This window comes from Nicotiana tomentosiformis, chromosome 1 (genome assembly GCF_000390325.3).
Source record: "Nicotiana tomentosiformis chromosome 1, ASM39032v3, whole genome shotgun sequence".
Taxonomy (NCBI): domain Eukaryota; kingdom Viridiplantae; phylum Streptophyta; class Magnoliopsida; order Solanales; family Solanaceae; genus Nicotiana; species Nicotiana tomentosiformis.
This window is the reverse complement of record NC_090812.1, coordinates 16,630,016-16,646,512: the sequence shown is the minus strand read 5'-3', so window position 1 is coordinate 16,646,512 and position 16,497 is coordinate 16,630,016. Positions and strand designations below refer to the sequence as shown.

At 40.8% G+C, this 16,497-nt stretch overlaps 2 protein-coding genes across 2 annotated transcripts; both read right to left on the bottom strand.

The window, feature by feature from the left end:
• Positions 1 to 4,753: 4,753 nt before the first annotated feature.
• On the bottom strand, positions 4,754 to 5,473 carry LOC138903066 (uncharacterized). Its single transcript, XM_070190992.1, has one exon. The coding sequence runs from the start codon at positions 5,471 to 5,473 to the stop codon at positions 4,754 to 4,756; it is 720 nt and encodes a 239-aa protein (XP_070047093.1).
• Positions 5,474 to 11,809: 6,336 nt separating this feature from the next.
• Positions 11,810 to 12,877, bottom strand: LOC138903027 (uncharacterized). Its single transcript, XM_070190954.1, has 3 exons — positions 12,560 to 12,877; positions 12,074 to 12,361; positions 11,810 to 12,022 (listed from the first exon to the last, which is right to left on the bottom strand). Exons 1-3 carry the CDS (start codon positions 12,875 to 12,877, stop codon positions 11,810 to 11,812), a joined length of 819 nt encoding a protein of 272 aa, XP_070047055.1.
• Positions 12,878 to 16,497: the final 3,620 nt, after the last annotated feature.

Sequence of the window (16,497 nt, the reverse complement as noted above, 5' to 3'; positions counted from 1 at the left end):
ATATAACACATAATTCGGGGTTTCATACCATCAGGACCAATTTTAAAACTGTTACTTACCTCAATCCGAGCAATTTTTTTTATTCTAATAAGTCTTTTCCTCGCGATTCGGCCTCCGAACGCCTTGAATCTTACTCAAAATAATTCGATACAATCAACACGAGGTATATGAATCAATTCCATATGAAAATGCTAATTTTTACAATAAAATCTGAAATTAGCTCAAAAATCAATAGTGGGGCCCACGTCTCGGAACCCGACAAAAGTTACAAAAATCAACAGTGGGCCCCACGGTGACGAAAAATCGTTCGTGATGCGGAAATGAACATAACTCTCTCATACGATGTCTGAATTCGATGATTCTTTTTGCTATGGCTCCGAAATTTCAATACGGATCTAATGCTTCAATCAAAACTGAATTTAGAGCTCATTTGCTTAATGTGATACCACGTATTCTTGAAGAATCGATGTCGAAACATTCTAGGTTCGATGCCGAAACATAGCAAATCAAGTCCGATTGACCTCAAATTTTGCACACAAGTCATAAATGACATAACAGACCTATTCTAAATTTTCAGAATCAGATTCCTACTCCGATATCAAAAGTTCAACTCCCCGGTCAAACTTCCAAACTTAAATTTTTATTTTAGCCATTTCAAGCCTAATTTAACTACTGACTTCCAAGTAATTTTCCAGACATGCTCCTTAGTCCAAAATCACCATACAGAGCTATTGAAACCACCAAAACTCCATTCCGGATTCGTTTGCACAAAAAGTCAATCAGTCAACTCTTTTTATTTAAGCTTCTAAACCTTGGAATTAAGTGTTCCAAATCATTCCAAAATCTCACCGAACCCGAACTAATTACCCTGGTAAGTCAGATGATAACCGTAAATCATAATTTGAGTAGTAAATGGGGGAACGGGGTTATAATACTCAAAACGACTGATCGGGTCGTTACATTCTCCCCCCTTAAACAAACGTTCATCCTCGAACGGGTTTAGAATTATACCTGAACTCTCAAATAGGTGTGGATATTTGATCTGTATCTCCCGCTCAGTCTCCCACATAGCTTCTCCGACTGGCTGTTCTCTCTACTGCACTTTCACTGAGGTTATGTTCTTTGATCTCAACTTTCGAACCTGCCGATCTAAAATGGCCACCGGCTCCACATCATAAGTCAAATTACCATATAGCTGCACTGTACTGAAATCCAAAATATGAGACAGATCCTTGACATACTTCCGGAGCATAGATACATGAAACACTGGATGAACACTCGATAGACTAAGCGACAATGCAAGTTCATAAGCCACATCTCCAATCTTCTTAAGTATTTCAAAAGGCCTAATATACCGATGGCTCAACTTGCCCTTCTTCCAGAACCTCAACACACCCTTCATGAGCGAAATCTTAAGCAGAACCTTCTCCTCAACCATGTAAGCAATATCACGGACCTTCCGGTCGGTAAAACTCTTCTGTCTAGACTGTGCCGTGCAAAGCCGCTCTTGAATCAATTTAACCTTTGCCAAAGCATCCTGAACCAAGTCAGTACCTAATAGCCTAGCCTTACCCTGCTCAAACCAACCCACCGGAGACCGACACCGTCTCCCATATAAAGCCTCATACGGAGCCATTTGAATGCTCGATTGGTAGCTGTTATTGTAAGCAAACTCCGTGAGTGGCAGAAACTAATCCCAAGTACCTACAAAATCTATAACACAAGGGCGTGACATATCTTTCAATATCTGAATAGTGCGCTCAGACTGCCCGTCCGTCTGAGGGTGAAATGTTGTACTTAGCTGAACCTGTGTACCTAATTCTCGTTGTACTACTCTCCAAAACTGTGATGTAAACTGCGTGCCCCAGTCCGAAATGATGAACACGGGCACCCCATGTAGGCGAACAATCTCGTGGATATAAATCTCAGCTAACCGCTCCGAAGAATAAGTGGTACCAGCTGGAATGAAATGTACGGACTTGGTCAATCGATTTATAATCACCCAAACAACATCAAACTTCCTTAAAGTCCGTGGGAGCCCAACTACGAAATCCATAGTAATACGCTCCCACTTCCACTCCGGAATTTCAAGCCTCTGAAGTAATCCGTCTGGCCTCTGATGTTCGTACTTCACCTGTTGACAATTTAAACACCGAGCTACAAACCCAACTATATCTTTCTTCATTCGCCTCCAACAATAGTGCTGCCTCAAATCCTGATACATCTTCGCGGCACCTGGATGAATGGAGTACCGGGAACTGTGAGCATCCTGGAGAATCAACTCACACAAACCATCTACATTAGGCACACATAGCCTACCCTGCATTCGTAATACACCGTCATCCCCGATAGTGACTTCCTTGGCATCACCGTTCTGAACCGTGTCCTTAAGGACAAGCAAGCGAGGGTCATCATACTGATGTTCTCTAATTCGATCATAAAGAGAAGACTAAGAAACCACACAAGCCAAAACTCGACTCGGCTCGGAAATATCCAATCTGACCAACTGGTTGGCCAAGGCCTGAACATCCAAGGCTAAAGGCCTCTCTGCTATCGGTAATTATGCTAAGCTGCCCAAACTCGCTGCCTTACGACTCAAGGCATCGACCACCACATTGGCCTTTCCGAATGGTGATGTCATAATCCTTAAGCAACTCCAACCATCTTCGCAGCCGCAAATTAAGATCTTTATTTTTAAACAAATGTTGTAGACTCCGATGATCGATATATACCTCACAATGGACACCGTACAAGTAATGCCGCCAAATTTTCAAGGCATGAACAATAGCTGCTAACTCAAGTTCATGGACCGGATAATTCTTCTCATGTACCTTTAACTGTCTGGACGCATAGGCAATCACCCTACCGTCTTGCATCAGCACTGCGCCGAGACCAATACGCGACGCGTCACAATACACAGTATAAGACCCTGAACCTGTAGGCAACACCAATACTGGGACTGTCTTGAGCTTCTGAAAGCTCTCTTCACACTCATCTGACCACCTGAGCGAAGCGCCTTTCTAGGTCAATTTAGTCAAAGGCGATGCAATAGACGAGAAACCCACTATGAAGCGATGATAATAACCGGCCAACCCGAGAAAACTCCAAATCTCGGTAACTGAAGATGGCCTGGGCCAGCTCTGAACTGCCTCTATTTTCTTTGGATCTACCTTAATCCCTTCACTGGACACTATGTGTCCCAAGAATGCCACCGAGCTAAGCCAGAACTCATACTTAGAGAATTTGGCATAAAGCCTCTCCTCTCTCAAACCTCTATAATACAATACCCAAGTGTTGTGCATGCTCCTCCTGGCTACGTGAGTACATCGGGATATCATCAATAAATATTACGACAAATAAATCAAGATATGGCTGAAATATGCTATTCATCAGGTGCATAAATGCTGCTGAGGCTTTGGTCAGTCCAAAAGACATCACGAGAAATTCATAGTGACCATAACGGGTCCTAAATACCGTCTTTAGAATATCTGAGTCCCGAATTTTTAACTAGTGATACCCGGATCTCAGATCAATTTTAGAGAATACCTTCACTCCTTGAAGCTGGTCAAATAAATCATCAATACGCAGTAAAGGATACTTATTCTTGATTGTAACTTTCTTCAACTGCCTATAGTCTATACACATCCGCATAGTACCGTCTTTCATTTTCACAAACAGAATTGGTGCACCCCAAGGCGACACACTAGGCCTAATAAACCCCTTTATCAAGAAGTTCCTGAAGTTGTTCTTTCAATTCTTTCAATTCAACTGGTGCCATACGATATGAGGGAATAGAAATGGGCTGTGTGCCCGACACCATGTCAATACAAAAATTAATATCCCTGTCGGGTGGTATACCACCCGATAGGTCTACAGGAAATATATCCGGAATGTCTCGCACTACCGATACTGAATCAATAGTAGGGGTATATCCATCAACATTTTTCACAAAGGCCAAATATGAAAAATACCTCTTCCCAACCATACGTTAGGCTTTCAAATAAGAAATTACCCTACTGGGAACATAATCTATAAAACCTCTCCATTCAACATTCGGCAACCCCGGCATTACCAATGTCACCGTTTTTGCGTGACAGTCCAGAATAGCATGACATGGAGACAACCAATCCATACCCAGGATTATATCGAAATCAACCATACTAAGCAATAAGAGATCAACTTTAGTCTCCAGTCCTCCAATAGTTACCACACATGACCGATGTACATGATTTACAATAATAGTATCGCCCACCGGCGTAGATACACGAACAGGGAAAACTAAGGACTCACTAGGCATATCTAGATAATGAACAAAATATGATAAAACATACGAATAAGTAGAATCGGGGTCAAATAATATAGAAGCCTCCCTGTGGCACACTGAGACAATACCTATGATTACTGAATCTGAAGCAACAACATCTGGCCTGGCCAGAAAAGTATATAATCGGGCCTGACCACCACCTGATCGGCCTCCCCCTCTTGGGCGACCCCTAACTGGCTGAGCCCTATCCCGAGCTAGGTGGGTGGGTGGTGTAACTACTGGTGCTGGTGCCGTCTGCCGAGAGCTCTGCTGTGGAGCCCCACTCAACAGCCTAGGACAATCTCTCTTGAAATGACCAAATCCTCCGCACTCGAAACAACCCCTATTCTGACGGAATTGTTGCTCCTGATAACCCGAGGAATTACCTGTAGAAGCCTAAGCGGACGAGGCATGATGAGAACTCTACACTGGTAATGCACCAAATGAAGACTAGCGTGAGTGAGCACTGTAAGAACCGTGGCTAGCTGATGCACCACGATGAGCTGGACGAGTCGTCTGAGCAAGCCTATAAAGGCGACCCCTGCTGTGGTAGGACTGTCCCCCAGAAGGTATCCCACCGAAACCGCCCGAACCTCGAGGCCTCTTGGCCTCCCTATCACCATGCTCCTGGCTCCGGACCACCTCTATCTGCCGAGCAATGTCAACCACCTCCTCAAAAGTGGCACCAAATACCCTCTCCCTAGTCATAAGCAACCGTAGTTGATACATGAGGCCATCAATGAACCTCCTAATCCTCTCCCTATCAGTGGGAACCAACCAAACTGCGTGACGAGCCAATTCAGAAAACCTCTCCTTGTACTGGGTCACATACATGCCATCCTTCCAAAGCTGCTCAAACTGTCTGCACAGCTCCTCCCTACGAGACTGCGGCATGAACTTTTCCAAAAAGAGAATAGAGAACTCCTGCCATGTAAGTGGTACTGCACCGACCGACCTGCGCCTCTTATAGGCCTCCCACCATATGAAGGAATCCCCTGAAAACTGAAAAGTAGTGAACGAGACCCCACTGGTCTCCAGAATATCCGTTGTTCGAAGCATCCGTTGGCACTTATCCAGAAAGCCCCGAGCATCCTCCGACTCAGCATCGCTAAATGATGGAGGTCGAAGCCTCCCAAATCTCTCAAGTCTCCTCTGCTCATCATCTGCCATAATGGGGATTACCGGGGCCTGAGCAGCTACAGTCGGCTGGGTTGGTAGTGCCCCCGGTATCTGAAGTCCCTGCACTACCTGCTCTGGAGTACCGAGAAACAGGGGTCTGAGTACCTCCCCCAGCCTGAGAAGTGGTTGGTGCGTCCTGAGCCGAAACCACCTGAGCAAGGCCTGTGCAAACAGTCAATATTTGTCCTAGAGCCTCCTGAAGGCCTGTGTCATGACCCAAAATCACAACTGTCATGATGGCGCCTATCTCAATACTAGGCAAACCGACAATCTCAATAAACCACCATATCCTTGAAGTTTGAAAACATACTGTTTAAATTCAGCGGAAGAAAACTCACAAATACAAATATTAACACTCCCAAAACCCGGTGTCACTGAGTAGATGAGCATCTAATATGAATAAAAAGTCTGACTGACAAAACACTGTCTTCAAATATAGAACAATACAATAACTGAAAGAAAGAGAGTCAAGGTCAGCGGACTCCAGTTAGCTACCTTGATAAATCTCCAACTGATAGCATTGTGAGATCTAACAGTCGCCGTGTCCGAAAGCACCTGGATCTGCACACGAGGTGCAGAGTGTAGTATGAGTACAACCAACTCAATAAGTAACAAGACTAACCTCTGGGCTGAAAGTAGTGACAAGCTCCGCAGGTACAGTCCAGTATAAATAATAGTACAGAAATGTAGGCATACTTTCAAGTTTGATAGTTAAACTCAGTACAAGTGAAATAGATCAATACTACATGATATGAGGAATATGTCATCTCAGTGGAAAGACTTCATGTAACTGGTCACAAATCATTCGGTCACTCGGTACTATTTATGGCCAATCCATCCCAGGGATATTCCATCCCGTATATATATACATATCGACTGACAGTCAGTCACTAAGTACTGTATAAAGCCAATCCAACCCTGGGGTAATTTATTCCCCAAATGTAAATGATACGGACAAGATCCATGTCCATTGAAAAATTCATCATAATACAAATAAGTAAGGCAAGTCCATGCCCTGAGAAGTCCATCCCGAATATATAATCATCTACGCTCACTAAGGGGGGGGTGTACAGATTCCGGAGGGGCTCCTTCATCCCAAGCGCTATATAAAGCTGATATGGCCTAATGCGTCGTGTAGTCCGATCCCATAATAATAATAAAGCCTATAAGGACTGCTGCAGGCGGGCAACCCTGATCCATATAATAATAGTATATATAAAGCCAATATGGCCTGCTGCGGCACACAGCTCGATCCCATAAATATCCTCACAATGGATGATTATGACTGAGTGTGAAATGTACATTTTTAAAACAATTAATTCAACATCAACACGACCCCATGGGTTCCAAAATATCGGCACGTAGCCTAAACATGATCTTTAATAAGAGCCTCAGCTCAATTTCTCTAACACGTGGGAAATGTTCAGATAATAACATAATTCTTTAATTTTACAACTTCACAAGATTTATTCAAGTCACAATTTATATGGTGCACGTCCACACGCTCGCCAACTATCGTGTGCGTCACCTCCAAACAATTATTATAACACCAATTCAGGGATTTATACCCTCGGAACCAATTTTAGAAATGTTACTTACCTCAAAGCCGTGTAATTTCTTACTCTGCTATGCCCTTGCCTCGTGAATTGGTCCCCAAATGTCCCGAATCCAGCCACAAGCAGTAGAGTATAATCAATATAGGCTAAAGGAATCAATTCCACAAGAAAATACGAAATTATAGCCAAAAATTCAAAATCGTCTCAAACCCGACCCCCGGGCCCACGTCTCGAAATCCGACAAAAGTCACAAAACCCAAAATTTCATTCACTCACGAGTCTAACCATACCAATTTTACTCAAATCCGATAACAAAATCCCATTCAAAACCTCAAAATTCTAGTCCAAGAACTCTTCCTCATTTCCCCCAAATTTCCATCTCAAAACACTAATTAAATGATGAAAACAATGATATATTCGTGTATATTGACCAAATCCGAGTTAAAATCACTTACCCCGATATTTTTCCTTGAGAATCTCTCAAAAATCGCCTCTCCCCAAGCTCCAATTTGTCAAAAATGGGAAAATGGGACGAAACCCCCGTTTTGTAACTTAAAGTCTCTGTCCACGCACTGCCCTCAATTTTCCTGACCTCGATTTCCTGACCTCGATTTTTATATCCTCGATTTCCTGGCCTCGATTTTCATGACCTCGATTTCCTGGCCTCGATTTTCATGACCTCGATTTCCTGGCCTCGATTTTCATGACCTCATTTTTCTTGACCTCGATTTCCTAGCCTCGATTTTCATGACTTCGATTTCCTGGCCTCGATTTTCATGACCTCGATTTCCTGGCCTCGATTTTCATGACCTCGATTTCCTGGCCTCGATTTTCATGACCTCGATTTCCTGCCTCGATTTTCATGACCTAGATTTTTTTAGACTCGGTTTTTTTCTAGCAGAAATTTCCAGCAGAAAAATTCCAGCAGCTGTTTAAGTCCAAATTTTGATCCGTTAACCATCCGAAACTCACCCGAGGCCCTCGGGACCGAAACCAAATATACCAACAAATACTAAAACATTATACGAACTTAGTTGAAACCTCAAATCTCATAAAACAACGCTAAAACTATGAATCATACCCCAATTCAAGCTTAAGAAACTTAAGAATTTCCAACTTCTACATTCGATGTCGAAACCTATCAAATCAATTCTGATTGACCTCAAATTTTGCACACAAGTCATAAATGACATAACAGATCTATGAAATTTTTTAGAACTGGATTCCGACCCCGATATAAAAAAGTCAACTCCCCGGTCAAACTTCCTGAAAATTCAACTTTCGTAATTTCAAACCAAATTCTACTACGGACTTAAAAAAAATCCGGACACGCTCCTAAGTCCATAATTACCACACTGAGCTATTGGAATCATCAAAATTCTATTCCGGGTTCGTTTACACATAAGTCGACATCCGGTCACTATTTCAACTTAATTTTAAATCTTGAAACTAAGTGTTCCAATTCAATCCTAAAACCTCACCGGACCCAAACTACCCTAGCAAGTCACATAACAACTGTGAAGCATAAATTGAGCAATAGATGGGGGAATGGGGCTACAACTCTCAAAATGACTGGCCGGGTCATTACAACCTGGAATCACAATAGGCACAGCTGGTGCCTGAGCTGGTCCCGTCGGCTCAACTATATCTGAAATCTGCTCCTGAGCTGGAGCAACTGGTGGTGCTACAGGTGCTGCTCCAACTGTTGTACGAGCTACACCTCGACCTCTACCTCAGCCCCGACCTCTGCCACGGCTCCGGCCTATCGCGGCCCTAACTGGTGGTACTGGTGGCTGACCGTCCGATCCGGTAGTATGTGTTCTCACTATCTGTGAGAGAATAGAATAACAGGATTTTAGTTTTCCGGAATCAACAAGTTCGCACGATAGAATACAAGAAAGTAAAAATTTTTCTAAGGGTACGACAACCTCTCGAAGATAAGTACAGACGTCTCTGTATCGATCCGCAAGACTCTACTAAACCTGCTCATGACTCGTGAGACCTATGTAACCTAAGCTCTGATACCAACTTGTCACGACCCAAAATCTCAACCGTCGTGATGGCGCCTATCTCAATACTAGGCAAGCCGACAATCTCAATAAATCATATCTTTTAAATTTGAAAACACAATAATTAAATTCAGCGGAAGAAATATCACAAATCACTGACATAAAAAATACATTCCCAAAACCCGGTGTCACTGAGTACATAAGCATCTAAAGGATAACAAAGTCTGACTGATAAATAAAAAAACACTATCTAAAAATGTAGAACAGTACAACAACTGAAAAGAAAAGAGTCAAGGTCTGCGGATGCCAAGCAGCTACCTCGATAAACTCCAACATATAAAACTCCGAGAACTAACACCCGCCGTATCCAGAAGTACCTGGATCTGCACACGAGGTGCAGGGTGTAGTATGAAAGTAACAATACTAAATAAAGAACTAAAAGTAGTGACGAGTTTCACAGTTGAGTCCAATTACAGTAATTTCCAACATAATAAGATAGGCATGCTTTCAAGTTCAACATTTAAGGCCAAAACAATAATTTCATGTCAAGTTAAACTGAAACATAAGATAATATCTCTCAAAAATTTTCAAAACAGTGATATATGACAGCTCAAGTGCAACAGTAATGAAATCAAATGCATCCTCTCGGGACCACCGTCACTTAACCATTCCATTCACCCAGCACTCAGCACTCGCACTCAGTAGGTACCTGTGCTCACTGAGGGTATGTATAGACTCCGGAGGGGCTCCTACAGCCCAAGTGCTATAATCCGCACGGACAACTCACGTGTTGCACGGACAACTCACATGCTATAATATAATATCTGGATCCGCATGGACAACTCACGTGCTATAGTATAATACATGGATCTATACGGATAACTCACGTGCTATAGTATCAATATCTGGATTCGCACGGACAACTCACGTGTTGCACGGACAACTCACGTGCTATAATATAATATCTCACAATCAGGCCCCCGGCCTCACTCAGTCATAAATCTCTCCAGTCTCTCGGGATCTCAATGATCATGCAAATTAGCCCAAACAATAATAATATGATGCATCAATAATGAACAATAGAGACTGAGATAAAATAAACAAGTAAACTGTGACTGAGTACGAAATAATAATTTAGTAGACAATTCAACATGTGCACGATCTCTGTGGGTCCCTACAGTGCCAACACATAATCTAAACATGATTTGTGTTTAAATTTCTCTACTACATGGAGAATGTATAGATAACCACAGATTATTCAACTACACAGTTCCATGAAATTTGACCAATTCACAATTCCTAAGATGCACGCTCACACTCCCGTCACCTAGTATGTGCGTCACCTCCAAAACCAATCATATAACACATAATCTGGGGTTTCATACTCTCAGGACCAAATTTAGAACCGTTACTTACCTCAATCTGAGCAATTTTTTTTTATTCCAATAATCCGTTTCCTCGTGATTCGGCCTCCAAATACCTCGAATCTTAGTCAAAATAATTCGATACAATCAACACGAGGTATATGAATCAATTCCATATGAAAATGCTAATTTTTACAATAAAATCTAAAATTAACTCAAAACTTAATAGTAAGGACCGCGTATTGGAACCCGATAAAAGTTATAAAATATTAACGCCCATTCAACCACGAGTCTAACCATACAAAAATTACTAAATTCTGACTCCGATTCGGCCTTCAAACCCTCAAATCAATTTTTAGAAAATTTCTATTCTAATACCCCAAATCATGAAATAAGTACTGGAAATAATGTTAGGTTCATGAATAACGGACCAAATTAAATTAAGATCACTTACCCCAGTCGGATTTGTGAAGTTTGCCTCTGAAAATCGCCCAAACCGAGCTCCCCAACTATTTTTATGTCAAAAATGGCGAAAAACCCTGTTTATAGGGCCTCAACTGCTTCTGGCGCCACATGTGGCATGGGGGAGCCGCATGTGGTGCTGTTTCCAGTACCTTTAAATGTCCCTGTGCCAGGGCTAGCGCCCCGCGCTACCCTGGGCACTAACGGCGACGAAAAATCGTTTCCCACGCGGAAATGAGCATAACTCTCTCATACGATGTCCGAATTCGACGTTTCTTTTTGCTATGACTATGAAATTTCAATACGAATCTAATGCTTCAATCTAAACTGAATTTGGAGCTCATTTGCCTAATGTTATACCACGTATTCATGAAGAATCGATGTCGAAACATTCTAGGTTCGATGCCGAAACATAGCAAATCAAGTCCGATTGACCTCAAATTTTGCACACAAGTCATAAATGACATAACAGACCTATTCCAAATTTTCAAAATCATATTCCTACCTTGATATCAAAAGGTCAACTCCCGGGTCAAACTTCCAAACTTAAATTTTTATTTTAGCCGTTTCAAGCCTAATTTAACTACTAACTTTCAAGTAATTTTTCGGACATGCTCCTAAGTCCAAAATCACCATACGGAGCTATTGGGAACCATCAAAATTCCATTCTGGAGTCGTTTGCATAAAAAGTCAAATCAATCAACTCTTTTTATTTACGCTTCTAAATCTTGGAACTAAGTGTTCCAAATCATTCCAAAACTTTACCGGACCCGAACCAATTATCCTGGTAAGTCAAATGACAATCGTAAATCATAATTTGAGCAGTAAATGGGAGAACGAGATTATAATACTCAAAACGATCGGCCGAGTCGTTATAAATAACTTTAGCTATCAGTTGTTACAGTGTAGTGCAACAGGCTGTGGGTCTGAATTCCTTCACAAATGTGGTTTTTTTACTTTAGGAACTAAAGTCACAGTAGTGCAAATTACTTCCTTAAGTAGTTTACTAGTTTGAAAGAACTGCATTGTAGCCCTTGTTACCTCCTTCCCTATCAAATGCCAGTACTCTTTGAAGAATTCAGTTGGGAATCCATCAATGCCATGAGCTTTATCGCTGGGAGGTCTTTCAGAGCCTGAAGCACTTCTGTCCTATATAAAGGTCATTTGTTGTTCATTAGTGAGACAAGGTCCATCTCTTACTATGGTTGGATCTAGGCATGGCATTTTTGCTGCAGTTGTTCCCAGTAAGTTCTTAAAGAAACCTATAAACTCTTTTTGAATTAGGGCAGGTTCATGTAGTTGTATCCCATGTTCTGTGCAGGAGATTCTATTTCTGGTTTGCCTAGCCTTCAGTGTTGCATGAAAGAATTTTGTGTCCGAGTCTCCATAAGCTAGCCATGTTGCTCTAGATTTCTGTCGAAGCACTTTCTCATGTATAGTTGTCCATTTTTCTAGTTGTATCAAAGTGTCCTTTTCAATTGTAATAAGCTGTTCATTGAACATATCTGTACACAGTTCCAACTATGTATGTTGCAACTTATCGCTCAGCACATTAATTTTCCTCTCCAGTGTTGACATTTCTCTATTCATCTGGGAGGTTTCCAACTCTATAAACTTGAGTTTCCTCCAGATTGCATACATGTTATGTCCTTATATATATTGTTCCCAAGCATTGTGTACTGCTACCTTGAAGTTCTCTTGAGTCAAAAGTACATTGAGAAGTCGAAATGGCCTAGGCAATTTCTGTTTGGCCACCTCTGTTCTGATAATGATTGGTGAGTGATCTGAGCATTTCGGATGATGGTAGAATGCTTCCAGCTTTTCATACCTCATAAACCAGAGATCATTACCAAATGCCCAATCAATCAAACTATATATTATATCATTTGTCTCTCTCTTATTGTACCAGGAGTAGGTACATCCCTTTTTGTTGATTTGACCAACCAGTCTTATGTATGCAATTTTGAAAGTCTTCAATCTCCGATTGCTTTGCAGGCAATCCATTTACTCTATCTTGTACAGAGAGGATAATATTGAAGTCTCCTAGGACAACCTAGGGATCAGACATCAGTGTGCTAATTTGCTTCAGTTGTGTCCATAATTCTTTCCTTTCAGTTGTGTATTCTCTCCATATACAAAAGTCACGTGAGAGGCAAATTGTAACTCCTTGTCCTCAACCTTACAATGTAAATGAAAGCAAAATAGTTACTGAAACCTTGTGAGGTTTCCAGCAAATCCATAGTATATAGTCTGCATGTATCATCCACTCAGCTCCTAATTTTCTTTTTATCTTTTTCTGCTCTGTTCTGCTTTATTTTAGTTTCTAGACATCCCAGAGTACCACTTTATTTTTAAGAAAAAAGGATTTAAGTTCCTTTTGCTTGAAGGGCAAATGATCATGGAGAATCTTTGTTTAAAGAATTATCCCCTTTACCAGACTGGTATTAGCTTTATCAGGTTGTATCCTTAGCACACTGAATCTGTTCTGACGTAGAAATTGTTCAACCTCTTCATGTACTAATGGAGACCTAGACCTGTTATCCTTCTTTTCATCCATCTTTTGCTTGCCCCTGCCATTGCATAATCTTTGAGTTTCATGGCTTTCCTCAATAGCATTCACTTCCTTGTGGCTTTTCTTTTGGTCTATCATCTGCCTTTTTTAGTAGCATCAATAGATGGCTTTGTAATGGATTTAGCTTTCCACTGCTGCTGCTTTACTTTCTTCTGTTGTCTCCTTGGGCTCCTCTAGCATTACTGATTCAGGGAGAGGCTGGGCCACGTCCATTTCAATAAGTATCCTGACATAAGAGATTTTTTCTTCTTTTGTTGTGAGCTTATCAGTATATATTAGTTTTCCCAGGCAGCTAGCTATTCGTCCCAAGTTTTATGTCGCCCAATACTAGATGGGTGGGTTTGGGAACACTACCCATACTGGTATTGCATTCAGTGGTTCTTCAGCTAATTTGAAATTTGGTACCCATTGCTTTAGAATCATGGGCCTATTGTTGTAAGTATAAGGGCCATTTTGTAGAATCTTTAGTTTATCTTATTCACTGTCAAATATAAATATGAAATAGCCTTCATCATGGAGATAGACCCGAGGAGTTGTGACATCATTTCATACCTCATAGATGAACTTAAGCATGTCTTTAAACGTAGGGTTACCCCCAATTACATAACCAATTAGGCTCGACCTCCATTTTTGATTTTGCAGTTCTATGGCATTAGCACTTAACTTGACAACTTTAATTCCATCCTTCAGGGTAGGCAAAAAGTAGTTAAGTTCCTGCCCTAAGTTCTGAGATCGATTATCTTTGACTATGTCCACTATGGTTGGCTTGACCGCACTGGAGTTCGCAGAGAACGTTAGTTTCCTTGCTGCAGTGTTAGCTCCTAATTACTGATCTTGTGTCTCCGCCCGTATCTTTTCTGGGATCTCCAGTTGATTCCGATTTTGAGCTTGTAATATCGTTGGTGCACTACCCATACCCGTCATCCATTGCCCTAATTGAATTGGGGCTAAGTTTTGTGGAACTCCCGTCTCTAGTGTAACTAATCTAGAAGGATCTGTTGAGGAAAGATTGGTGTCGACCACCAGCGCCGAAATCTGCTTCTTCTTCTGGCGTGTCATGGATGGTGCACGTTAGCTATCCTTCGCTTAACATGCGCCCTCAGAGCTTCTCTCCCCTTCTTGTTCCCCTTTTTGTCTTGTAGTAGTTATTAGAATTGGATTTTCCTCCTTCAAACATTAGTAAATTGGACTATAGTGTTGTGTTTGCTCCATGGCCTTGAAAAAGCCTCGATCCCAATTTTGTGTTTTAGGATAAATGAATTTTTTTAAAATATAGTTGACAATACAAAAGATAATTTTTCACATATCAAGCAGTGAAAAGATGTAGAATATAAATCAGCATTTTTCCATCTATGTATATTTATCACTCTACAAACAAAGGGGACCTACTGACTAGATGATAAAATTTTTAACTATTACCCGGCTACAATTGTTAGAATGAAACAAAAAACTCTATAAGATTTTGGTAAGTGTAGTTTAAAGCAAATCAATTGCCAATGACCGCAACTTTGACACCTTTAGCACAATGATTTCGAATACTACAGATGAAATAAGTAGTCCCCTTTGGAACTAATACTTGATCATCTCCTGTATTAAGTCAAGAGTTGAATTCTGCCTTGCTCACTATTACTACATTGTGTATTCCGATTTGATACTTAAATTCTGCATCAAAAAATACACATACACACATTCTATTATTTGCACAAAATATTTTGCACGAGCTAATTACAAAAAGTGTATGATTTATCATTAATTATAAGATTTCCCTTACCAACGACATCGCCAACATTGAAGATCTTGTTGAAATTATAAAAAGTCTCACATCGGTGGATGGCAATTTTGAATGGGAATTTTACCCTATAAAGGGAGGCCTAATGTTTAGGATTTAAGTACATCTCTCATTTGCCTTTTTATCTTCTTAAGGCATTTGTATCTTCTCTCTTTAGTATTATTTCACTTGTAATTTTGGAGTGAAATAAAATATTGATTGTGTCCGAGGAAGTAGGCAAAATTGGCCGAACCTCATAAATTCTGGTATTCTTTTATTATTGTCTTATTGTCTTGTTTATTATTTAGTGGTTGTCATAATTTTTGGTATAGTAGTTGTGACTCATTCACACTATATACATTTGGCTTCTGCAACAATTGGTATCAGAGCCAAGGTACTGTCTAAGTATGCTCTGTGGTTGCAGCATAGTCTGATCTTCCACATTAGAAAAGATCTATCTTGGTAACTGAGTCAAGGTTCTGTCTGAGTATGCTCTGTGGTTGCAGCTTAGTCTGATCTTCCACACCAGAAATGAAATAATCTTGATTTGTGTCGTCAGTTACTAAATAATATTTGTGTCAAAATAGAAGATAATAAACAAGAAGAATCTACATCAAGTGTCAATAATACGTCATCATTGGCATCTTCGCTTATGACAAGAATTGTGTCAAATGCGAAATTTGCGGTAAAATTTTTTGACGGATCAGGACATTTTGGGATGTGGCAAGGCGAGGTTCTAGATGTTCTTTTTCAACAAGGGCTAGTTCTTGCCATTGAAGAAAAGAAGGCAGATGTTATTGGAGAAGAAGATTGGAAAATTATCAATCGTGTTGCTTGCGGTACCATTCGATCCTACCTTGCTAGAGAGCAGAAATATCCATACACAAAGGAAACTTCTGCAAGTAAATTATGGAAAGCACTGGAGGATAAATTTTTGAAGAAAAACAGTCAAAATAAATTGTACATGAAGAAGAGACTGTTTCGCTTCACCTATGTTCCTGGTACCACAATGAATGAACATATCACCAGTTTCAATAAGTTGGTCACAGATTTGCAAAATATGGATGCAACTTTTGATGATGGTGACTTGGCCTTGATGTTGTTGGGGTCACTTCCTAATGAGTACGAGCACCTTGAAACTACTCTACTCCATGGAAATGACGAAATTTCTCTCAGAGAAGTTTGTTCGGCTTTGTACAGCTATGAACAAAGAAAGGGAGAAAAACAGAAGGGCGGAGAAGGAGAAGCACTAATTGTGAGGGGTCGTCCTCAAAATCAAGCGAG

Excerpts from the sequence above, each read along its gene's own strand:
- LOC138903066 (XM_070190992.1), bottom strand. The coding sequence starts at position 5,473 with ATGGCAGATGATGAGCAGAGGAGACTTGAGAGATTTGGGAGGCTTCGA.
- LOC138903027 (XM_070190954.1), bottom strand. The coding sequence starts at position 12,877 with ATGGATTGCCTGCAAAGCAATCGGAGATTGAAGACTTTCAAAATTGCA. Across the intron at positions 12,362-12,559 it reads TGACTCAAGAGAACTTCAAG|CTTATTACAATTGAAAAGGA; the intron begins GTAGCAGTACAC and ends TTCAATGAACAG. Across the intron at positions 12,023-12,073 it reads CATGCCTAGATCCAACCATA|GACAGAAGTGCTTCAGGCTC; the intron begins GTAAGAGATGGA and ends ACCTTTATATAG.